The 25,357-nt window shown below is 48.9% G+C and overlaps 1 protein-coding gene across 1 annotated transcript in view; it reads left to right on the top strand.

Annotated features, from left to right (window-relative positions):
* The first annotated feature begins 2,579 nt into the window (after positions 1 to 2,579).
* The window catches only part of MAPK4 (mitogen-activated protein kinase 4), a 51,302-nt gene continuing 28,524 nt past the window's right edge, over positions 2,580 to 25,357 (top strand). Inside the window, exon 1 of the mRNA XM_057313280.1 lies at positions 2,580 to 4,090. Within this exon, the coding sequence (XP_057169263.1) occupies positions 3,545 to 4,090 (546 nt within the window). The 5' untranslated portion in view covers positions 2,580 to 3,544. The remainder of the gene's footprint in view (positions 4,091 to 25,357) is intronic.

The raw sequence follows: 25,357 nt of genomic DNA, 5'->3' as shown, positions 1-25,357 counted from the left end.
TGACCGTGCAGGAAATGTGGGCATGACCACTTTGTCGACATAACGAATGTTCCTCAGGCACTTCCGAGCCACGGTCGTTGTCTAGGTGCTGCTTTGTGCTGGGACCTGAGGAGCTTGAAGTCTAGCCAGGAGATGGACATGTATAAGATGTTAAATAACAGCCCAGATTCGTATATGGTGAATGTCAAAGACGGCATACACACGAACACTGCAGGCGTTTAGAGCAGCGAGAATGTCACCGGGGACACTCCGGGAACGGGAACTCTGGAATGGAAGTGAGATGCCATCTGGATTCTGAGTGATGGGCGGGATTTCAACCAGTGGGGAGGAGGCAGGAGGACATTTCAGGAACCGGGAAGGTGCAAGCAAAGAAGGAAGGCAGGAATTGAAAGAGTGTACGTAGAGGCCCACGAGGAAGGCCAAGTGGCTGGAATCAAGTCTTCCCAAAGTGACATGGTATCTGACCGCTGGAGCCGATAGCGCGTTGGGAAGACCACGGGCACGCTTGCACGAGTACGCGTACGCACGCACACGTACACGTGCACACGCGCGCACAGGGGTGCTGGTCCCTCCCCCACGTGAGAGGAAGAGGAAAGAGTTTTACGAATAAATAAAGCACCTCTTAATTATTCACAGATTATCTGCATTGCAGCTGATTTGGAGCAAATGATGCTCTCATTTGCCGGTGATGTCATCTCCTCCCTGCTTAGGTGCTCAGTCCTGTCTGTTTATAACCCAGTGGGAGCTGGCAAGGGAAGAAGGCTTAAGCCTCTCTTCTCATAAAGCAAAATATATAATTGCCTGTTTGCTGTGCCCTTGGGAACTGGACCAGGCATATGGATAGAGAGCGAAAGAAGCTCCAGTCTGGTTTCTGTTACCTGATGCACAGCGAGAGTCAGAGGAGGTTGGAATGGGCACTGGGGTGGCTCTTGGGTTCCCTTGAATTAGGTATCCAGGTGGACATCACTAGCATGGGCCACTGAGGGTGGCACAGAGGGTGGTCCTGGCACTGTCTCTAATTGGCGAGGAATCCTCAGAGTGAATGGTATTCATTTCTCAATTCATCAAATGTTTATTGACCCTGTCTATGCTAGAATCACTGAGCTGGTGTCCTCTGAACCTCAGTGCCCTCATCTGCAAAGCGAGGACTTGAACCAGAATCAGTCCCTCTCAGCAGAAATGCTGGCATTTGGGGGTGGGTGTCAGTTATTCCTTGATGGAACTGCTTGGCAGGATGGTTAGCCAATTGGGCTCTGCCTCTTAAAGGCTGGTAGTGACTCCTAGTCAAATTAGCCGAGGAAGGGAGCACCATCCCCAGTAAGGAGCACTGAACTTGTTTGCCGTGATTGATTCCCAGTCTGAAATTCTGTAAGACCAAGGTTATTTTGCTCCTGGGACCAATAAAAACATGCAGAGTAGAATTGCTGAAGATCTTGACAAAACATTAGAATAGTAGGTATGTCTTATTCAAGTGCAAGGGAATTTTTAACAAAGGCATCGGAAGCCAACATCTGCTGAACATTTACTATATTCTAGACCCTTGGCAAATCTCTTTCATAAGTCTTTTGAGGGGATCTGATTATTTACTATTTCAGATCATCTAGGTCCCCTAAGTTGCCCCTTTAATTTCAGACATTGAGTTGACTGTGGTTTCACCTCATTTGTCATTTGCAGAGTTGTGCAAAAGTTCATATATGAAAGCATCCCTACAGAGGGCCCGACAGGATCATGAGAACTAAAAAATAGCCCTGCTAGATTCACTCCTTTGTGCAGGGTGCAGTGTTTGTTCTCTGAGTGTCCGTGGACTTAATAAACTTAGAAAACCTGCCACTCCCATAAAAGCTATGACGTTGCCTTTGCTCCAGAGGTCTGATTTTACATTGTTCTGCAGGTTTTTTTCTCCCCGCTTATGTCCTAGGCCTGTAATTTGAGTCAGCAACCACCAGGGGGCAGTCAGGATAGGATTTGAGCCATTGCTTTGAAGAGCTATGTCCCCACCGCCAAAGAGAATACAGTTTATCATGCCAGTCCTGGTGTCTTGCTAAGAAGTCTGTGCCCTGCTTTGCTGGGCAGAGAGTCCCTTTTATAGGGTGGCAATAAAATTTCCTTATTTGGTATGTGTGCTTATGCCTCCTCCGTGAAAAGCAAGAGATACACATGTAAATAAATATCAGCACATGGCAAATTCTCTCAAAATATCCAAAGACATTTGCGAAAGAGGGAAGCAAAGGGGTCCAAGTAGAAACACAAATTATCGATCCTTTACTTACCGTTTGCAACTAGTTACGTTTTACTCTCAATCGTCCCAGCTAGTACTGATGTATGTGTTCAGAGAGCATCACAAGTTACTTTCTCAAAAGTCAGAGTGGATCATTCCCACCCACAATTTGGGTGTGTGAACCTTTGGGGAGCAGGCATTTACATAAAAGGCACACCATTTGATGATCTTATCAAATCAAGCCATCTTCTCTCTCTTCCAGGGGAGCGCTGCACACAGCAGGAGGGGCGGCTGGGCAGTGCAGAGCCTGGAATCCCCTGAGCAAGCAGTGTTTCAGCTGGCTGGACAGATCAAATAACACTTGGGCTGCTTAACAGAGGACACGCAAGTGGGAAGGTGTTGGAAGCTGGAGTGTGGAAATTTACCCAACGTTATTTCTTTGACAGGAAAGGAGACATGGTCTGAAAGATGCCGCATTCCTGCAGCCTCTCTGAGTCCAGCAGCACACAGTCCTGTGCAGGGTGGCGTGGAGGAGGGGGTGACGGAGGATGCTGCCCCATCTGAAGCCTCTGGAGCATCCTGGCGTGGCAGCTGAGTGCCCCTCAGCTTTGGGACCTCAGGTGTAACTTGGTTTGGAGCTCAGGAAAGGTGGTTGGGTTTCTCCGGCTTTCTTCACCAATGCTCATCAGCCTGGCTCGGGTTGCACAATCTAAGGGGAGCCAGCAGAAGTAGAAAGAAGCCCCTGAAGCCTCCAGAATCCACTGCTGGGATCCCTTCTTCCTGCTCAGGACACAGAATAGCTACCAAGCTGCTGGAAGCTGTGACAAAACCGAGCTCTTGACCATCAGAAGTCAAGAAGCACAGCTCAGCAGCAGCTCTGCATTTCACCCGGAAGGAACATCTTTTAACAAAAGATTTAAAGAGGAGAGTTTCTGCATCTTTCATCTTGAGGTCTGTTATGGTAGAAAACTTTACATTCATGTAGGTAATGAGACTGGTTCTTCTCTCCAAGATGCTGCCTTTGAAAAAAGCATGAGCCATTCTAAGCTTCGAGGAGAGTTCAGGGTACAGAGGAGTTGGTGGACAGCCCTCCCGACGCAGGTTAAGAAAGCAGTCTGAGCCTTCGCCTTCCACAGCTCAGCAAGCATGGACATATGCCACTCCTGCCTCCAGAGAGCTGGTGGCAGTGACATCACCACGAGAAAAAGGAGCCCTCAGCTCCGGGGCTCGACAGAATGAAGTGTGCTGGGGAAGCCGCCACCCGGGACTTGGCCAACGTTGACTGCCCCTCCGTCACCCGGGCGGACCCTGACCACTGAGCCGACGATGGCTGAGAAGGGTGACTGCATCGCCAGCGTCTATGGGTATGACCTTGGTGGGCGCTTTGTTGACTTCCAGCCCCTGGGCTTTGGCGTCAATGGGCTGGTGCTGTCGGCCGTGGACAGCAGGGCCTGCCGGAAGGTGGCCGTGAAGAAGATCGCCCTGAGCGACGCCCGCAGCATGAAGCACGCGCTCCGCGAGATCAAGATCATCCGGCGTCTGGACCATGACAACATCGTGAAGGTGTACGAGGTGCTGGGACCCCAGGGCACTGACCTGCAGGGCGAGCTGCTCAAGTTCAGCGTGGCCTACATCGTCCAGGAGTACATGGAGACCGACCTGGCGCGCCTGCTGGAGCAGGGCACGCTCACCGAGGAGCACGCAAAGCTCTTCATGTACCAGCTGCTCCGAGGGCTCAAGTACATCCACTCCGCCAATGTGCTGCACAGGGACCTGAAGCCTGCCAACATCTTCATCAGCACAGAGGACCTCGTGCTCAAGATCGGGGATTTCGGGTTGGCGAGGATCGTGGACCAGCATTATTCACACAAGGTATGTCTGGCTGGAATGGCTGATACGGGTGGTCCACAGAACCCTCAGGAATGCTCGTGGTCATTCAAGAGGGTATTCTTAGCTCCACTGGAGTCAGGGCACTGGGGTCCGTACCTGGGGGAAGCTGGAGGGTGCTAGAAAGATCACTGGCCTGAAAAGCAGTTGTTGGGCAGGCAGGGGGTGGGAGCGGTGGTCTGGTTCTTAGGCTTGGCTCCATCCCATGGCCACGACCAAGAAGTCCTAGCTGCACAAGATGGGGTTGGAGTAGGTGATCTCGAAGATTCCTTCCAGCTCTAAACTCTATGGCTTTAATAGTGTGGGTGGTGAAGTTGCCTCCAGCATCGTCTTACCTCTGCCATCCACCTAATGCCACCTCTCCCTCCTGTCTGCTCAGGCCTCCCGGTGAGGCTCCCCAGCACACCAGCCTATGCTGTGGTTCAGCTTGCCCCCTCTTCCCACTCTGTGTCCGTGGACAGAGGGCGCAAACAGTGAATCTGATAAACTAATCCTCAGTGTAGACTGTCTAGCTAATGGCTCAGCTCACCCAGGTCCTATGATGCTCTGGCCTCTCGGTGTCGTACTAACGCTACAGATGTGTGCACAGTCCTGAGACCCCACGTGTCAGAGCTAAATGCTCTACCAGCTGCAGAGATCAGAGCTGACCCAGCCACACTGATGGAGATCCTGACAGTCGTGCTCAAGGCCCTAGACCTCTTCTTAACGAATCCACAGCTCCCTTCCGGAACTCGGAATCCTTTGAAGTTCTGTTCCCCCCCCACCCCTGGTTCCTGCCACTTTAGGGGAGCCTCTGAGCACATGTCACCAGGCATCCCTCAACAGAGCTGTGGAGTGGGTGTGATTTCCAGCCTTCTGCCAAAAACCTTTGAACCATGAATTTTTATTAGAATGAAAACATTCCCTAGGAAGTAGGTCAGCCAAAGTGGCCGAGGTGGGTCATGAAAGGGGAGGGTAGCTCTGACCTTGAACATGCTTCAGCTTCTTCTCTGAGTCCCTGTTCCTCTGCTCTCCCTTGCCACCTTATTTGTCCTCAGCCAGAAGGTCACAGACTCATAGAAAGGCACTGACCTGTTTGGTGCAGCTGCAGTGAGATGACATCCAGGGGTGGGGGAAGCAGGGCTCCCTGTCCCACACTCACTGGCTGGAACTTTGGCTCCAGCCCAGATTTCAGACCCCAGGTCAGCCCAGCTGGCTCTAGCCCCTTGGTGCTCCTTAACCAAGACCTTGCCCCCTGTCCCCCCTCCTGCGGCTAGGCCATCTGCCAAGACTGACAGTTGACTTTGTAGGCAAGAGTATCCATGGTAAAAAAAAAAAAAAAAAAAAAAAAGTAATGTACCTCTCCGTCTTCCAGATACCCTTTGCTATTTGTACTTTCACTTTATTCTAAGAAGCAATGACTTCAAACAATCGAACTGAAGGTTTTAACCCCAATCAATTCTTATTTGGTAAAAGGACCAGAGAATCCATGACACTTATTTCTGGGATGCACAAAACCACTTTCTGAATTGGAATAAACCGGTATATTTGGGAGTAAAAATGGGACCTCCCTTGATGAAAGGGTCTGATTAAGTGACCTATTCCAAGGAAAGTGCTCTGAACAGCACGCAGTAGACCTTCTTTAAAGTCAGGAAAGGTGATTTGTTGGGTTGAAGATTGGCTGTCATAACAATTCTTCGAAGGTGCATGGTGTGAGGAAGGGAGGAGGCAGGGGTCCAGGCTCCCTTCTGACAGCGCTAGCTGGGGACATGGACAGTCACTTAACCTCTGGGAGCCTTGGCTTCCCCATCTTTGACAGGGTTGATGGTAGATGCCGTCTGCCCCACTGGCTTGTGGTTACGGATCAAAATGTTGCATGAATGTAAAACCCCATCGGAAAGTAGTAAGGAGCCCATCCATTTATGTCATGAGTGTCTGCTGAGCACCCCGGGCCCCGGCCCTGGTTCACTGGCCACCAACTCTAAGTGGCTGTTCTCCTTTTCCTCAGGGATGGGAAGACGCTGCTCTAGTTGGGACTTTCATGTTCCTGATGCAGGAGAATTTAGGTGCCCTGACTTACTCTTCTTAGAGTCTCTTCAATAAAATGAGCAGCGGGAAGTTAAAAAAAATCATTGGAGCCAGTTGCTAGCCCAGTAGGTGTTCGCACGAGCCCTGCATTTGGCACGTGTCCCCCACACCCCTTCTCCCTCATGTATGTCGACCTCCCTCATGTACCTCCTTATTTTTCTCTGAGTGATGACGAATATTTGGGGCTTTTATTTACCCAATGTGCATTTAAATCAGCTTTCATTTAATCCTCATAGAGCTGTGAGGCACTTAGGGCAAATGGTCCATTTTAAGATGGAGAGAACCAGCTGTCTTCAGATGATTTGGCCGACTATGGCATGAGGGGCTGTAGAACTGGGGCGTTCTCGCGTCCTATTGCATGGTCTTTCCAGGTGCCATCTCCTTCTGGAAGGCTTGCTGGTCCCCAGTTGGAATTAGTCTTTCCTTCCTCTGAACTCCCCTGTTGGCTCTTCCCCACCCCATAACCTGGATCTTCTAGCATATACCATTCCCTGCTGTCTTATGGGTATTCGTGTCTGCATCTTCTGTGCTCCCCTAGGCTGAGAGCCCCTTGGTTCTTGAGGGCATGTCGTGTTCTTCTCATCTTCCCCAGGGAGTCTGATCACTGTGCCTGAGACATGGCCCAGCTGATCTTGTTGACTGTGTTGAACAGATGGGAGAATAGTCATTTACCAGCACATTACAAGTAGGAAGCTAGTTGGGTTCATTGATGACATGTGGTTAGAGGGTTTGACTCTCAGGAAGAGAGCACATAATTCTTCCAGCCGGTGGATTGGTTGGGGCCAGATGGGTGCATCTGCTGTCCCCTCTGTGCATGGAGGATGATGTATACATAGGAGCTGCTCTAAACCTGACCCCTCCTAAAGTTTTATGGATCCTGCGCTCACCTTGAAGAAGATTGTGCTCACCTGGACCATAGCCAGCACCTACGTGTGGGTTATAAAAGAGCACTCCTTTTTTTCAGGCTGATTGAGCTCAGTGCCGGGGACAGACTTTGTGACATGACTGGCGGCGGGGCTTGGCCCCTTGGCTGAGCCCCACCCACCCGCGTCTCACTCTCCTCACTGTGACTTCCTCCTGGGTGGACAGTGTGTCTCCTCCACTTCCACATCCCCTCATCTAGCGCGGGGCCAGTCATAGGGTAGCGTCCGCTGAGTTCGTCTGGTGAAGGAGGTGCCAAAGGAAATGGCCTTCTCTTCTCCAGTGAGCAGCTGGCATCACTGGGAATCGAAGACACAGAGAGCATTCTAGGTGTCCCCCACCATCCCTCCCTTAGGGGTCTTGGTCTTTGCCAGGTCCAGAGGGCAACTAGAGTTCCCAGTGAGCCACACGGTCACGGAGATGGCAGTGGGTGGCAGTGGGGGTGCTCTAATGGCTTTCTCAACAGCATGGGGGGCACTTGTCTCTCTGAGTCACTGTTCCTCACCTCACTGATTGCATGACGTCAGGCCAGTTGGGCCCTTTGCACAGCTCATTCCTGAGTAGGAGATCTGTCAGAAGACCTCACCATCACCTTGTCTGTCCCCTTCATTTCACAGATGACAAAACCAGGGCCTAGGAAGGGGAGGAGACCCACTCAAGGTCTCACCATGAGGGGCCAACACACACGGTCCAACTCCACACCCACTGGTTTTTCTGAGCCTCTCTTCTCAGTTGGCTTCTGTCAAACAGGGTCGTTGTTCCCATTCTGCTGACTTCACAGGATTCTGGTTAGAGTCACATGGAAGTTGTCAAGTGCTTTCAGACGTACGAAGGGCGAAATCACTAACAGAACTACTTGCCCAGTAGATGCCATGATGATACCGCGCAGACATTCAGGTATCGGTTTCCCCTCCACTGAAGAACGGAACCAACTCCCGACAGGGCCAGAGGGTGAGTCATGAGGCCCCACCCGAAGGGTGGCTTCCCGGACTCTGCTCCTGTGATGAATCCCTTTTTGCCACCTCCTCGGCCAGCCCGCCAAGGAGTTCCTTGTTGTTTGTGTCAAGAAGAGGCTGCTAAAGGGTCAGAGCATGTTTTCCTTCGAATTTATCCTATTAGGAAGTAGAGGATCTCCAAAGAGGGGAAAAAAAAAGGTTGTTTAAGACCTCGCTGAGTCCTGTGTAAATTCTAAATGGTGTCAGGAGTCCCCGAGAGCTTGCGGCACGCTGACAGCCAGCTTAGCTGTGTGAACACGCTCTGCTCCTGGAGGGGCCGCCCGTGGCTGAAGGGAGGAGCCTCTTATCCTCGCCGGGGCTGCCAGGGCACTGCCAGCAGACTCGCCTTTCCTCTGGGGGGCAGCAGGTGGAAAACACGCAGGAAAGAAAGCAAGAGTCAGAGGCCCAGCAGAATTTGGACAGCCAAGGGCTCTTGTGTTTTGGTGGGTCACTTGAGAAAGTCTAAGTTTATTAGGCTGGCCTGTCTTTGGGCCCTTGACCCCTTTCTGTTTCAGAGCCCTCTGTCTTCATACCGCATTCCGCATCAGAACGCGTTCACGTTTGAGCTACATGTCTCATGACGATGCCCTAGCAACTGATAGTGCAGTGATTGGTTCTCAAAGCGGGTGCCGGGCCAGAGCATCGACTTCACCGCGGGGGCTTATTCGACATGCAGAGTCTCTGGTTCCATCACAGAACTACCGAATCAGAAACTCGGGGTGGGTGGGGCCTAGCACGCTGGGTCTTAACAGGCCTCCAGGTCAGTCTGATGCCGGTTAACGTTCAGGAACCACTGATCTGAAGACACGGAACAGCTTGTCTGTGGACGGTTTGCTGGTGCTTGCGGCCGTGGTTCTCCAACTTCAGCACGATGAAGAAGGCTAAGAACCCCCAGACAGCAGGGTGGTGTTTGAAGCAGCTGCTTTAACCAGCTGGGGTCATTATTGGCGGGGATGTCATGACAGGGAATGGGGAAGGTTGTTTTTGGCAGGACGACTTTCTAGGGTCTCCATCACAGCCCACGGGGAGCTGCCTGGCCTGTTCACCATCACTCAGTTTTGGTAGAAGGCTGCACAAACCAGGAATCGACACCAAAAGGAGCAGTGGTTCTGTTTAGGTGTGATTTTCACAATAGTCAGGTGATAGGAACACAATTTTAGAAAACAGGTACTTTTCATTCTGGTGTAAACTGCCTGGCTCCGCTTAATTTAACGACAGACACTGGCTTCACAGTTCAGTGGGACTGAGTGTTGAGTGAGGGCTCGGCGTATTACCGGAGTTCGTTAAGGCTTGTGGTTCAAGGTCGCAGAGGGGACAGAAAGGTGCACGATGTTGAACACACCCCGACAGCTTCCAAAGGCTCTGCACGGAGCTTCAGTCAGCAGTGTTTATGCTGGTTTCATCTTGTTCATCAACCTCACCTCCTCCTCTCCTGGCCACTGCCTTCCTCTGATGGCTTCTTGTCTGTCTGGGCCAAGGTAACCTCCCCCTCTCTGCCTGGGCAGACACAGAAAGCCCCCTAAAGCCCAGATTCCCTTGAAATGGAACCTCAGAGGAGGAATGTTCATTTCTGCACCTGAAGTAGGGTCTTTGCCACTGATCAAAAGAGTGGCTGTTTGGTGTTCTGTGGGCTTGTGTTTGAATGATCTCCATTTTGCAGATGCAGGGAATGAGGTGCAAGTCTCTAGGTGGAGGGAGTGAGGAAGGGTTTGCCCAGGGTCCCAGAGTAGGACCGGGGTGCACGGTGCTGGCACTGGGAGAGGCCCAGCCAGACCCGGAGGCCAGCGTTTCATGAGAAAATGGGCTCGTGGAAGGACAACTTGCTGAAGGCCCAGCTAGAAGTTCTTAAGCTGCTAAGCGTGTTATTCCAAATCAGTGGAGCTGAAAAGATTTATTTAAAAGGCTATGAAATATCCCTTTTTAAAGGGAAAAACATGACCTAGGGGATTAGAACAGAGGTTGTACCAGAGAGTCAAGTGTCCCGAATACTCAGGCCCACTTGGAAAGCTAATTTCGTTGGCTTTCAGCCTCCCTCCCCCTTCCCACTGCAGGCCTACCCCGAGGAGCAGGGTCTTCACTCTGTCCCTGGCCTCCTGGGGTCCTCTCCTGCACCCTCCCAGAACATCACATCTGGGCCTCCCTTCCTGGGAAGCAACCCCACTTAGCTCCAGGGGCGGTATGAAGAATCCTTAACAACTGGCATGGCCCACATACCGCCAATCAGAAAGGAAGCCAGCCAGAGGCCTAAGGCAGGGTCCTGGAGGTGCCCTGCTTGCCAGGAATTGACCCTTTATTGCCAGATCATAGCAAGATCTAGGAGTATCTGGGAATGAGGCCAAGGTGATGAGTGAGGGAATCAGGGACTTGGAGCAATGCCTATTTCCCAACCAGTTTACAGCGTTTCCTTATTCCACTGTTGGCCTCGCTGCCCAAGTGCGTCCCAGCCAAGCTTGCTGCCTTCCTCGTCATATCAGAGCTCACCGTTTCTCATGTGCCTGTCGGGCTGCCTCTCCATGGGAAAGGGGGTGTGTGTGTGAGCTGTTGATGAAAGTGTAAAGGGATCAGGAGCTTCCTCCTTATTTTCAACACCAGCCTCCTTACTCACCTGGTGCTCACCCACTGGAAGTAGCGTCCTGCCAGCGATGCTGGAGCGGGGCTAGAGTTTCATGTAGTGCAGGCTTGCTGCTGACAAGTTCTTTCTTTATCTAGAAAGTGTCTTTATTTTGCTCTCATGTTTAAAGTTTGTTTTCTCTAGATATGAAATTCCTAATCTGTGGTATTTTTGTCGTTCATTACTTAAAAACACTTTTGCCTTATTTCCTGTCCCTGTTATTTCTGAAGAGAAGGTCTTCATTCACATCATTTCCCTTGTAGGTAATGTGGGGTTTTTTTCCTCTGCTATCAAGACATTTTCTGGGATGTGACCAGATGTGGTTTTCTTGATGCTTATTTTATTTGGGATTCGTTGAGCTGAGATCTGTAGGTTTATTTGGGACATTTCAACAGTTGTTGTTTTTTGGTTTTTGTTTTTTTTCTGTTCCACTTTTTCTCTCTTTTCTTTCTGGGTTCTGATTCCATGTACGTTACTCAGCTTGGTATTACTCCAAAAGATTGTACAATCCTTTTTCTGTCTTTTTTTTAAGAATGGATAAATTCTGTGGGTCTGTCTTCATCTTCACTGATCCTTTCTTCCGCCATCTCTAATTCATCATTAAGCTTGTTTGGTGAGTTTTCCATTTTAGATAATATATTTTTCCATTCCAAAATTTCCATTTGGGTCCTTTTTAATAGTTTCTCTTTATGTGCTGAGATTCCCCATCTTCGTCCATTAAAAATCCATGAAATATTTAAAATAGCTGCTTTAAAGTCTTTGCCAATTCCAAATCTGGGGACATCTCTGGATTGTTTTATTTTGACCCCTTTTTTTCTTCTGAATTTGGGTCACATTTTCTTTCTTCTCCACATTTCCGGTAATTTTTGCTTATTTGTGGACATTGCAATTGATACTCTGAAAGGGAGCCAGAATTATATTGTCTTCCTTTAATGAGTTCAAAACCCAATTTTGGTTTTTGTTCTGGCAGTCTGTTAAGTTACTGATCGTTCTCCTTAATTTTGTTAAGGCTTGGCTTTAGACTTTGATAGCACAGGACTAGAGTAACCCTTACTCTAGAACATGGTCCTACTCCCAGGGCCTGCCCTTTCTATTATCTCACCGAAGTACCTGGTGCTTCCCCTCTGGCTATACTGGAGCTCCTGTGGATCCAGTGTCTCTGCAACCTCTAATATTCTCGCTCTGCTCTCAGTTGCAAAGTAGCTGCTCTCTACCAGCCCACGCCACAGTCTCACCCCGTGTATGTGCAACACAGCACTCACCCAGCGATCTGTGCGAGCCCCACCCCCACAACAAACTTCTGGACCCCCACCCTATTGAAGAACCTTCCTCTCTAGTATCTTGCCCTGCTTGCTCTAGATGCTTCAGCAGCCCCAAATTCCAAATTCTACTTCCCCGGATCAGTAGGACGACCATGGTCTGCTCTGCCCCACCTCCCTGTGCTGTGGTTGGGAAATCTACCCAGGCAGAGTGCCAGGGCGAATATGAAATTCACCTTATGTGTTTCCTTTCCTTCTCTCAGCCTGTTGTCCAGTGCCTGAAAACATCTGCTCTCTCTGTTTGTCCAGGTTTATCCTTGCGTAAGATGGGAGGGCAAATCCAGTGCAGCAACTCCATCATGCATTTAATGATGTAATGCTCTGTGTGGCGGATCCTCCTATGTGCTAGATTGTAAGCACCTCGAAGGAAGTGTTGGTGACTTACTTACCTCTACAACCTTAGGCGCTTAATGAACGTTATTCGGTGGAATCAAGTGGAGAGCCTGGGGGCTGAGTGTGGAATAGTGCACTGCTCCTCCTTCCCTTTATACCTGAGTGAATGTGCAGGTAGGGGAACTCCCTTTCACACAGTATCTTCAGTCCCGGTAGGAGGATCCCAGCTGCTCCAGTCCCTCCACTTGGGTACTCCCGGGGTGTAAATGTCTCAGGCACATGATACTGTCTTACTCTATAGGTAGATATTCCTGTGTTTACACGGAAGAAGAATGATTGGAAAATTAATCAAATCCTTTTCAGTTTTCACCTGAAGTGTAGTTTCTTTAATCAGCTTTTGCTGTGGTTGCTGTTGAAAAGACAGTAGTATAGAAATAGGAGGCTGTGCAGGGGGAGAGCCTACTGCTAGGATTATCCTGACTTCCATGGTGACCTTCCACATGTATTACACTTCTTTGAGCCCCATCTCTAGCTTCTGCCAGCCCACCCACCATGTGCCATAACATCACCGACTTGTCACCATTCACTGGATAATCCCATACTCGGTGACAGCTCTGATCCCACACGCTGTTCCCTCTTCTCCCACATGAACTCCTACTATCCCTGAAGACTCAGCTCAAAAGCCCCACCTCTGCAAAGTTTTGCCCAGCTCCCCACGGGAGAGTTAATCACACCTTCCTCCCAGTTGCCCAAAGCAGTTATTCCCATACTATGGTGATTATCTGTTCACATGCCTCTTCCCCAGTAGACACTGGGACCTTTAGGACCGTTAGGAAAGAGTATGTATTTCATTCACCTCTGTATTCTAGTGCCTAGCACAGTATCTGACCGAGAATCCGTGCACATTACATGCTTATTGACTAATGAAGAGGCTAAGCCTCTACCTTTCCACTGACTTGAGTACGGTCCTCAAGAGCTTCTCAGAATAAAGCATGATTTCTCTTCCTCAGGGCAACTTTCAAATATTTCAAGTCATCCATCATACCCCTCTAAATCTCTGCAGCCTAGAAGCCCTTTGTTTTCATACAGTCATACCCAGGTACTGTTCTGAGTGCTTGACAGGTGTTAACCTAGTTAGTCCTTCTAACAGCCTAATAATAATAATAATGATGATGATGATGATGGTGATGATGGTAGGTGCTGCTGTTGTCCTCATTTTACAGATGAAGGCACTGAGGCACAGAGAGTAACTTGTCCAAGGCCACCAGCTAGTAAGTGGCAGAGTCGGGTGCCAGAGCCTAGCGATGTCTTCAGAGGCCACGCTGCAGCCTCTGAGCTACTGCCTTGTTGGCTGTTGAGATGATGATGCTGTCAGAGCTCACCCTACCCTGACTGTCTTTTCATTGACCTCCTCCTACTTGTCATACACTTTCTTAAAATGTATCTTCCAGAACAGATACTGTGTGATTTAACCAGCAGAGTCAGTGAGAGTGTGACATCTCTGCTCCATAAGTGATTTACTGTACCTGCTGCCCGTGGTTTTTTTCGGCAGTCATGTCAACTATTGTCTCGTACTGAGCTTATTGCCAGCTAATTTCAGTTAAGCCCGGGATTCTCTATTTTACGTTTATACAGTTGATTTTTGTCTTGTTGGCTTCAGACAAATATTCCAACCTGATGAGACCTTCTTGGATTGTTGTTCTATCACACAATTTTATCCCTCACAACGTCATAATTGATAAACCTGTCCTCTAGGACTTCACCTGTATCACTGATTTTAAAATGTGTAAAGGGATTAGGTGAGACGTTTTGACTCATGGCCTCTAGACGCTTCTCTCCAGGGTGACACTGACCCTAAGCTAACATTCTTTGGATTTAGTCGTCCCACCAGTTGTGAGTTTACATAATTGTAGAGTTATCTGATCTGTGTTCCTTCGCTGTCCGCAAAGATGTCCTAAGAGATTTCGCTAAGTGCCTTGTTGGGATTCAGGGACATTGTCTACAGAATCCTCTCCTTCCACCTCAATACAATTTTAAACTCATCCTTAAGTAAAAAAGCCAAATTCAAACTGCATGACCGGCTGCGACACTTTAATTCCTAGATACATAGAACGCAGATGTTGGCAAACACCACCTCTTTAACTTAGAGAGAACCTCATATGTGAACGTCTAAACTTAAAATCTTATTGGAGGATAGGGCGTGGTTAAGTAAACTGGCTTATCCATTACACAGCATGGGATACAACTATTTTCATTGGTGTTTTTGAAGAGTTTACAATAGCATAGACAATGTTGATGTCATAATGATTAAGTTTAAAAAGCAAGATACAGATTTGTATAGATGGTGATCATAACAATTGGAAACACAGAGAATAGAATGACACAATAATTGGCTAGAAGTTAAAAACTGCAAAATCTTAATAAGGGTTAGACATGATAAAGAAAAAGGGGACTTCCGCCACCCCCCTATTTATTTTTCTGTAGTTCCCAAAAATGTGCAGCAGGAATGTGCATGGTTTTATCACAGTAACCTTTTCAGGTAGGAGGTTGGGGAAGTTTGTTGCAAGAGTCCGTTTACCAAGGACATGTTTATTACAAAAGAGTGGTAAGCCCAGATGACCCTGTCCGTGAGAGAGAAGGCGAAGCCCGCCAGCATCTGGCCCAGGAGTGTGCGCACACTGACCCCGACATGTCGCATGTGTCTTACCTCCTCTCCCAGATGGCAGCCCTGCTTCGGCTGCTGCCCCCGTGCCGACCATGGGACAGGCTTTTCTGGGTGCGCCATGCCCCTAGGAAGCAGGGTGATCCTCCTGATTGGTACCAGGTGACCCAGAGCGACTTACTTAACCTGCCGCGGGCTGGCCCCGTCCCCTCATCCTGCTTCCCAGAGCCGTGTGTGCAGTGCATGGCACTAGGTCAGGCATCCGGGAAGCACTCGGTAAATATTAGCTCTTCTTCACTGTGATTATTAATCATGATTGGAGAGGGTTTCTGTGTTCTCAGACACTGGAAATTCTAGCACTAATGATAAATGCTATTGGGGCAGTTGACCATGCTTTAGTTTCTCAACTAAGATACAAATTGAAGGAGTGAAGAAAGAGTGCGAACAAGTCAGTAAACCTTTTTTGGAATCAGTTGTCAGATGGATTGATGAGGAAGCACTGTGCTTGGAGGAGGGTGTTTAATCCAAAAGGAGACCAGACCGCTTAAGTGTTTGGCACTTTTGCAATTTAACCAAAGACCGATGCTAGTACCGAGGTTATACACTGGGGTTGATATTCTAAATATTTAATGATTGGTAAGCTTGGGGACCAACCAATCAGAATAGACATTGGTGATGGCCCTTCAGAATAGATCCCAGCATTGAGCACCTGTCACCCCTACCCTTCCACCCTTCCCCCTGCAAAGACTGGAGAGGAGGGCCTGGCCTCCCCAGAGGTACTCATTTAGGTGTCCGCCACCAACTCCACATCTAGGCATGCAGAGCACCCACCCTGAGGCCCATCCTGGCACGGCTATTTTGGGAAGAGGCAAGCCTTTGTCCCTCAGCTGCCCTGACGCTCATTCTTGCTTCCTTCTCGTCTCTTCCATGATGTTCTGTTTGCCTTTACTGTCCATCACACACCTGACAAGATCCCCTTGTTGTCTGAGGCAGCAGGAAGGGAGGAGCCATTCCTAGTTCTGCCTGCTGCCTGCTCTCTTGCATATAAACCTCTCTGGACCGTGCTGGCCTTTCCTGTGTCCCCAGATGACCTGGACAGCAGGTTTCCAGAGTGTGGGGGACCCTCGGGTATGGTCATGAAGATTGCATTGCACTATCTTCTATGCAGAATGATGACCATCTGCAGAACCACGTGTCCTCCTGGCGTCGAGCTCAATTAAGCAGCTGTGAAATGTGGGACTGACCTTCTTGGGGATGAATTTTTCCCATTTCCCATTTCCCTAGTGGTCCTCTGTAGGCCTTCTGTCTTAGCTCTGTTCTGTGGTCACCAGCTGCCCTCAACCCTGACCCCGACCAATTTGCAAATGCTAATGAGAGAGCATGACCAGCTGATGGCTCCTGTAGCTGGGGGATCTATGTCATCATATCTACCCTGAAATTTTTCCTGGAATTCACAGTAATGTGCTCTGGGAGTTCTTTCCCACCAGTGGTAAGTCTGGATCCTCATAACCAACCCTCGGAGGGAGGCAGGTCAGGTTAATTATTGTCCTCGCTTGATAGCTGAGGACTAGGGGACCCCTGGGGCTCATCTAAAACCCACTGCTAATGAGAAGCAGAGCCTGCACCAGACCTGCCTCCAGGGACCTGGACGGCAGCTAATGCAACTGGACTTGGCCCCAGAACTCAAGGACTCCCGGGTACTTTCTGTGATGAGAAGAGGGGTCTGCTTTCCCCATGAAGAAAGTTAGAGAACAGAACAATTTTGTGATCTTCCCTGGGGCCCACAGTAAGCAAAGATGGGGGCCTGGCCAGGAAATTGCAATCCCTGTGTCCTGGGCCCTTCCTTCTCTCTGTAGGGCCCCACACAGTCTCCCACCTTCCCATGTCCACCTGCCGTCCTCCCCAGCGCTCCTGCACCACTCTTTCCTTCCGTCCCTCCCCACTGGAAACTTATGGAGCCACGGCCTGCTTCACTGCCCCAGCCTGCAGCTATTTGGGAAGAGGCTACCAGCTAGGGAGCTCCTTACAGTAGGACAGTGATTTATATTGGTTTTTAAACTAACTTTATTGAGACATAATCAACATACTATTCAATTCACCCATTTGAAATGTACATTTCACTGGCTTTTAGTCTTTTCACTGAGTTGTGCATCTATCACCATAATCAATTTTACTTTTTAAAAGATTTTATTTATTTATTTGAGAGAGAAAGCATGCACGAGTGGGGGGAGGGACAGAGGAGGAGGGAGAGAGAGAAACTTAAGCAGGCTCCACGCTGAGCTCAGAGCTCTAAGTGGGGCTCAATCCCACGACCCTGAGATCATGACCTGAGCTAAAACCAAGAGTTGGACACTCAAGCGACTGAGCCACCCAAGTGCCCCCAGAATCAATTTTAAAACATCCTCATTACCCCCCAAAAAACCCTCAACCCCCTGAGTCATCACCCCCCAAGGTCTCTATCGCCCTCTTCTCCAATCCTAGGCAACCAAGAAGTCTACTTTCTTTCTTTATGGATTTGCCTATTCCAGGCATTTCATGTAAATAGGATCACGTGGTATATGGTCCATTGGCTTAGTGTATTTTCAAGCTTCATTCATGTGGTAGCAGATCTTACTGCTTCATTTCTGTGTATTGCCAAATGACGTGCCAGTGTTGGATACACGACATTTTGTGTATCTGTTCCTTGACTGATGGACATTGGGGTTGTTTCCACTTTTCAGCTATCACGCATGATGCTGCTGTGAACGTTCATGGACCAGCTTTTGTGGGTCCGTGGGTTTCCATTTCTCTTGCATATAAACCCAGGAGTGGGATTATGGAGTCATACGGTACTCTTTGAGGAACTACCAGAATGTTTTCCAAACTGGCGGCACCATTTTACATTCTTGCCAGCAACAAGGGTTCAGTTTCTCCAAATCCTCAGGAACACTTCTCAATTTCTGTTTTGTTTGTTTGTTTTTATTCTGGCCGTCCCAGTGGGTATGAAGTGGTACGTCATTGTGGTTTTGATTTCCATTTCCCTGGTGGCTAATGGTGTTGAGCATCTTTTCATGCACTTATTGGCCATTTGTAGATCTTCTTTGGGCAGCTGTCTGTTCAGATCCCTTGCCCATTTTTAATTAGGTTGTTCGGGTTTTGTTTTGTTTTTTTACTATAGAATTGTAAAAATTCTTTATATATTCTAGGTATAAGTCCCTTATCAGATAAATAATTTGCAGAAAAAAATTCTGTCATTCTGTGGGTTATCTTTCGCTCTTTTGGAGTTGTCCTTTGAAGCACATGTTTTTTTATTTTAATGATACCCAGTTTATGTTTTCTTTTGTTGTTTTTGCAGTTGGGGTTTAATCCAAGGTCGTGAAGATGTACGCCTATGATCTCTAAAAGTTTTATAGTTTCAGGTCTTACCTTGGGTCTTTGATCCATGTTGAAGTCATTGCTGTAGGTGGTGTGAGAGAGAGGTCTACCTTCATTCATGTCTCTCCTTATGTCAGTACAATACTGTCCTGATGACTGAAGTTTTGTAGCAAGTTTGGGAATCAGGAGGTGGGTCTTCCAATACTCTTTTCAAGATGGTTTTGGCTCTTTGGGTCATGAAGCAGAATGAAGTGCTGGTATGCAGGCTCTACTGTGGGTGAATCTTGAAACGATTATGCTAAGTGCAAGTAACCAGTCACAAAAGGCCACCTGTTGTATGATTCCGTTTCTGTGAGCTGTACAAGATAGACAAATTCATAGAGACAGAAAGTAAATTAGTGGTGCCAGGGTCTGGGAGTTGGGGAAAAATAGAGTATGACTTCCAGCGGGTATGAAGTTTTGTGTTGGGATGATGAAAATGTTCTGGAATTAGCAATGATGGTCATACAGCCTTGCCAATACACTAAAAACCACTGGATGGTGCATTTTAAAATAGTGAATTTTATGGTATATGAATTAATCTCAAAAAAATTTTTTAAAGAAGAAGATAACCCGAATATCCCTATCTCTACTTAAAAAATGAATGTGTAGTTAAAAACCTTTCCACAAACTTTAGGCCCAAATAGCTTCACAAGGGAATTCTACCAAATATTTAAGGAAGAAATAGAACCAATTTTACAAATTCTTTCAAAAAATTGGAGAGAAGGGATTACTTCCCAATGCTCATTCTAAGCATTGTGATAATAGCAAAGCCTGACAAAAACATTACAAGAGAAGAAAACATCTCTCCCATTAACATATATGCAAAATGTCTAAACGAAATTTTAGCACATAGAATTTAATGATATGTACAAAGAAAAATGCCTATTGACCAAGTGCACTTTATCTCAGGAATGCAAGTTTGGCTTAATATTTGGAAATCAATGTTACAACCATTTTGGAAAATGATTTGGCAGTTTCTTTAAAAGTTAAATTTACATCTACCATATGATCCAGACTTTCCACTTCAATATATTTACTCAAAAGACATGAAAGTATATACATCCATGCAAAGACTTGTGTACAAATGTTCATAGCAGCTTTCTTTTTCATAGAGGGAAAATTGGAAGTTACCCAAATGTCTATCAACATTCAGATGAACCAACTGTGGTATGTCCATACAACGGAATTACTACTTAGCAATAACAGGGAATGAACCACTTACAGCAATATGAGATGGATCTCAAAATAATTATGCCAAGTGAAAGAAGCCAAACCAGAATGAATAATGAGATACTGTCAGATTCCATGTATATAGAATTCTAGAAAATGTAAAGTAATCTACAGTAATAGTAAACACCTCAGTGCTTGCCTAGGGATGGAGAGAGGCAAAGAGGCATGGAAACTTCTAGAGTGCCGCATACGTTCATTACTTTGGTGATGATTTCACAGTTGCATGTGTATGTCAAAACATATCAAAATTGTACACTTTAAATATGTGCAGTTGCGTATCACTACACCTCAGTAAAGCTGTTTTAAAATAAAAATATTTATTCAATCAACAAATATTTGAATGCCAACTATGATCTAGCTTCTGAGGACACAAGACTGGAACTCAGTACTCTAGACGAGGTCCCTGACTTCAGGGAGTTATATTTAAGTGGGGAGCTTACATAGACTAGATATATTTTTTAAAGATTTTATTTATTTATTTGACAGAGAGAGAGACAGCCAGCGAGAGAGGGAACACAAGCAGGGGGAGTGGGAGTGGAAGAAGCAGGCTCCTAACAGAGGAGCCTGATGTGGGGCTTGATCCCAGGACTCCGGGATCACGCCCTGAGCCGAAGGCAGACACTTAACGACTGAGCCACCCAGGCACCCCCATAGACTAGATATTTTTAACAGTCTCAGAGTTTACCCAAAAAATTCCTTCGGCCCCCGATGGAGAGTTCCCTCCCTGCCAGATGTGCAGGAAAACCGGCCGCACAGCTGGATGCAGGGCTGTGTGGAGATGGAGCACAGCCACGGAGCAGTGGCTGGATTCCCTCCTCTCTCTCTGGACGTCGCCCTTCAGCAACAGCCTCACCGTCCATGTTCCCACCTTGTCCAACAGGAAGTGGGTCAGGCGTGGTGGCCGCTGTCATCTGAGCAGAGCAGATGGCAGCACAGACAACTGCCGAGCCGGTGAGGTCTACACTTGCACACAGAGAGTGCCCCGCAAAGATGGGGAGTCGGGGGTGGAGAGACAGTGGAGACAGAGCGAGCCTGTCCGATTGCTGGAGAGCTCTCTGGTCAGTATTTCCAGGCCTTAGGAGGCTTGACTCTGCTCTCACCCCTTGTCTGCATCAAATACTCTTGGAGGAGGAGCCCATCTTTTTTGCTTCAACTCCGCTGAGTGGCTTCTGTTACTGCAACTAAGAAGAGGCTTACTCCCTTCATTCCCTTGAGTGGACGGGGAGGAGGAGAGCCCTTCTACCCTTGGCATCACACTGGCGTGATGGTGTGGACTGGATCTGCCCATTAGAGGAGCTCCCGCTGACCTCAGATGAAGGCAGGCCTGGGGAACTGCCCCCTACCCCCCCCCCCACACGGGCTCTTGAGAAGCCATTGGCAGGAAGGCACTGGGATGAAGTTGGAAAGGATGGGGGCTGTTGCAGGGATTAGGAAGGAGGGTCAAGGAAGACCTGTACGGATTGAGGCCAAAAGGCCAGCGGCAAGGAGTGTGTGAGGTGACCTGCCGGCGTCATCTCATTCTGCAGGCTTGGCACCCAGCAGGACTCACTGGCCCCAGCTTTGCTCGTCTGCCATTCCTCTCTCTCCTCTTGTCTCCGCCCCCTCATGCCATCCTGTTGCTGGGCCTCCTTGCTCAGGGCGTTCACGGTGGGCAATTCCACAGCCCACTAGGAATCCCAGACTAAAGACGTTGCTTGTTTGGAAACAAAACGCCGGCCTGAGGTTCAGATGATGTGATTTCTAGCCTCTGTGCCACTCCCAACTCCCAGGTGACCAGGCGCAAATATCACTGCTCTGTGCCTTGGTTTCCCCATCTGGAAACAAACACAGCGGTTGCCTGCTTTTCCTCTCTCCCAGGGGCACTGGAGCAGGAGTCGAGTTAAGGCAGTTTCAAAGACCAGTGGGCTGGTATCCGAGGCCTGGGTCCCAGCCCTGCCTCCTGCACAGTATCTGTGCGGCCTTGAGCAAGTCAGCCCGCCCCATGAGGCTCAGCTTCCTCGCTGCCAAGTGAAAGAGGATATGGGCCCGCATCCCCCGCAGATGGCAGTGGGGAAAATCAGAGTTCAAAGACAAGAAACCACTCAGAGATGGGACTGCGCCACGCACGTGTCAGGAGGCGCCACGGTCACCAGCCGTGGGGTACTTACCAAGCCACTCTTGGACTCCCATCCCAGTATCGTCTTCTGTAGTCCATCTAGGCACAGAGACCCCCGAGTTCCAGATGCGTGCGATTAGAGCAGTGTTCACCCCTGAACTTCCGGTCTTGGCCCTGTACCCTCAGCAACCCCCAGCAAGGCCAGTTCTGTGCAGGTCACCCTCAGACTGTGTTTGGGAGAAGCAGTCTGGTTTAAAGACTGTCATCTCCTCGAGTGGTCCCAAGTAATGGCACTTGCCGTGGGTTCTGTTGTTTCAGTGACGCGTGTCTGCGGCCTTCACGGTGAGTCCTGTGGTGGGAGATGGCATGTTGGTGCTGGATGGCTTTCCATTTCCTGGAATGGGGCATGCTGCAGGTCGCAAAATCCCAGGTTCGGAGGACCTGTCCGCTAACTCGAGCAGCTCGGTTCTCAGAGATGCAGAACGTCGGGTCCGTGTAAGAACTTAGAACACAGCTCATCTCGCTCCCCAGAGGGGCCTCCCCAAAAGCGACCTGCCTGAGGTGGTACCAAGGTCGAGATTTGACTTCGAGAAACAAACAAATGACAGAAGACGAAAAACATTCCTCGCCAGGAATTCCCTTGCTCTCTGGTTTCTCACTTCACATTGGTTCCTAGTCTGAACGTTGCGTAGACAGGAAGCCACATTCTCTACACTTCTGTCTGCAGCCTGGCACCATAACGTATGAAAACTCAGAAGGACCTGAAAGCTCATGAAGTCGTTCAGTCATCAAAAATTGAATTCTGTTCCCTGGGTGCTGTGTACCAAGGCGGGAGATTGAATGGGGACATTTTAGCGATCTTTCCAGCAGCAGGGGTTGAAACAAAAAGTCTTTTCCGCTTAACCCCCCTTTAGCCAGAACACCGACCCGCTTCCTAAATAGCGCCGAAACCCATCCACATTATGTTCTTTGCAACGTTCTGCCTCATTTTGAACAGTGGATTCTCTTCTTAAACGCAGCTGCTGATGGAAGCCAACCAAAGCTGTCCAACTTTGTGCTTGCCGGAGAGCTAAATCCGGCCGTGTTTGCTGACACTACCAAACCATCTCCCGGTCTCCCCTCTCTGCATCCTTTCCCTCATTAGAGCGTCTGCCCACAGTTCGCTGTCCCCCGTCCTCTTTCCCGTCCTCCCTCGTCCCCACAGGAGCGCTACTAGGTGCTTCTTCCTTCTCTCAGAATCCTCCAGGGATCTGGAGAAAAAGAAAGCCGTGTCAGTCAAGTACACTTCCGTAGAATCGTAGCACAAAGCCATACAGCCTGGTAACATTTATATTTTAAGTTTTACTCTCTGCCGTGAAAGGGAAAGGGATTTTTCAGGCATCAGCCCGCAGGTGGAGGTGGTATTTTTCAAGCAACCTTCCTGCTGCTCCAGAAATCAGACCGCCTCACGGTTCCCTGCCTGTAGCCCAGATCTCAGGTCTCCTCACCTGGAGCCTCGGTGCAGGGCCTCACCTGGTCCTGGGTGGCCTCCCCTCTACTCTCTGGAGGAAATCTGTCGTTGCTCCCCGGGGCCTACACGGTACGTGTGAGCTCTGTGGCGCCGGCCGCTGCAGCTTCTGTCGGAGAGAATCTGGTCGTCGAGGATTCAGCAGGGCCTTGAGTTCACTCTGTGTCATGCCCAAGGAGAAGAACTCTGCAGAGAAGCTGTCAGGTTACAAGCCCTGGTCCTATTCCTTAAAAATTGTGGGACCTCGAGCAAGTGATTTATCCTCTAAGCGCCATTTTCTTACCTGCAAGAAGGAAATAACAGAACCCACTTTACAGCGTTGTTCCAAGTACTGGATAAAATAAAGAATGCACAGTGCTTGGCAGGGAAGAAGTCCGCAGTAGACATGAGCTCTTCTTACTGGATGGACCAGAGCCAGGGCATGTGGGAGGAAGGAGAACAAAGGACCAAAGCCAGCTAGAACCTGGGATAGGACAACTGGGGGCCAGGACACCTGTTTCTATGAACTCAGCTTTGAGCCGGTGGTCTCCTCTGGTGTCCATGGTGGGGGAGCACCGAGTAGGCCTCGTTGGCAGGATAAATCTTGGACTCAGAGCAAGGACAGCAGCAGTCCTACTGTTTTGCAGCCTCAATCATCTGAGCCTCAGGCAAGACGGAAAGTAAAGAGATTCTTTTTTTTTTTTATAATTTTTTTTCAAGATTTTATTTATTTATTTGACAGAGACAGCCAGCGAGAGAGGGAACACAAGCAGGGGGCGTGGGAGAGGAAGAAGCAGGCTCCTAGCAGAGGAGCCCGATGTGGGGCTCGATCCCAGAATGCTGGGATCACGCCCTGAACCGAAGGCAGACGCCCAACAACTGCGCCACCCAGGCGCCCCCAAAGAGATTCTAAACTACTGAACAGACGATGCCTCGCCCGCACATGGCGTGTCTCCATCCCCCTTTGGCCAGTGCACCCTCACTGCACACACGATTCCGATACACTTCATTATCTGGTTGTCAAATCCCCGGCACATTCGAGGCAGCAAACTACGGACTAGACAGGCACCTTAGAGCAGAGAGAAGTGACAGCTGATGGTCTGACAGGTAAGGAAACAGACAAAATATAAAGGCAGACATCTGAATTAACGGAAAATCACAGCCAGCAGGCTCTGGAGAGGGGTTTCTGCCTGCCTTTGATATCTGAGAACCACAGCGTGTGAGGACTCAGAATCATGCTGTTCAAAATCCTGACCCTGCAGAAGGGTGTTCAATCACAGTCTATTTTAAGAAGCCAGTTGTACGTATGATGTGAATGACGATAGAAACTTTGGTCGGGGGGCCCTTTCCAGTGCGTGTAGACTTCCCATGCATTTGCTGTGCACTTGCTTATTTGGTCATCGTGATTCCCATGGTAATCCTGTAGTATAGCTAGGGCTGTATTTTTTCTCCCATTTTACAAATGAGGGAAACTAAGACCGAGGGTGGCTAAGATGGCCTAGGCTTATGTAACTAATGAGTGGTAAATCTGGCTTCACTCTAGGGCTTCCAACTTAAGTTCCAGTGCTCTCTCCCACACAGACATTGTCAAACTGTGTTCTTTGGAGCCTTGGAGCCTGGAGTTCTTCCCCGAGGGCTGCCGCAGGGATGCAGGGGAGGCCTATGAGCAAGTCTGTGACCTCCCACCTCTGACTCAACAAGAGGGGCTAGGTGTTAGCCGCAGGAGACTTTGGATGGGGAAACATCAGAAAGGTCCTGCTGCTTGGAAGAAAACAAAAGAATGGGAGAAAAAGAGAGCTTTGAAGCTATTGAAAATGGTGCCCTTAGTATTCGGGGACTGTTCTATCCAAAATGATTAAAATCAAAAGAAAGTCATGGGACTGTATGCATATAGGGCACCCTTCTCCTCTTGGGCAAACTCAGCTAGCCTGAATGACTCCCCCCAAGGGCGTCCCAGTCCTGCAGGACTCAGGTTCCCTGAGGGCTGCCCCAGGTGGGCTCAGCCACTGACCTTAGATGGGCATTTCTCAGGCTCCCTTCTCCACAGCCACCTCCCCACGCAGGCAGAGTCCTTGGGCCACCCAGGGCCATTGGTGCCTTTTACAGCCCCTGTCCCCATGGTGTCCTCACTATCCAG

Source organism: Ursus arctos, unplaced genomic scaffold (genome assembly GCF_023065955.2).
Source record: "Ursus arctos isolate Adak ecotype North America unplaced genomic scaffold, UrsArc2.0 scaffold_17, whole genome shotgun sequence".
In the NCBI taxonomy this organism is placed as follows: Eukaryota; Metazoa; Chordata; class Mammalia; order Carnivora; family Ursidae; genus Ursus; species Ursus arctos.
This window is presented reverse-complemented; position numbering and strand designations above follow the sequence as displayed.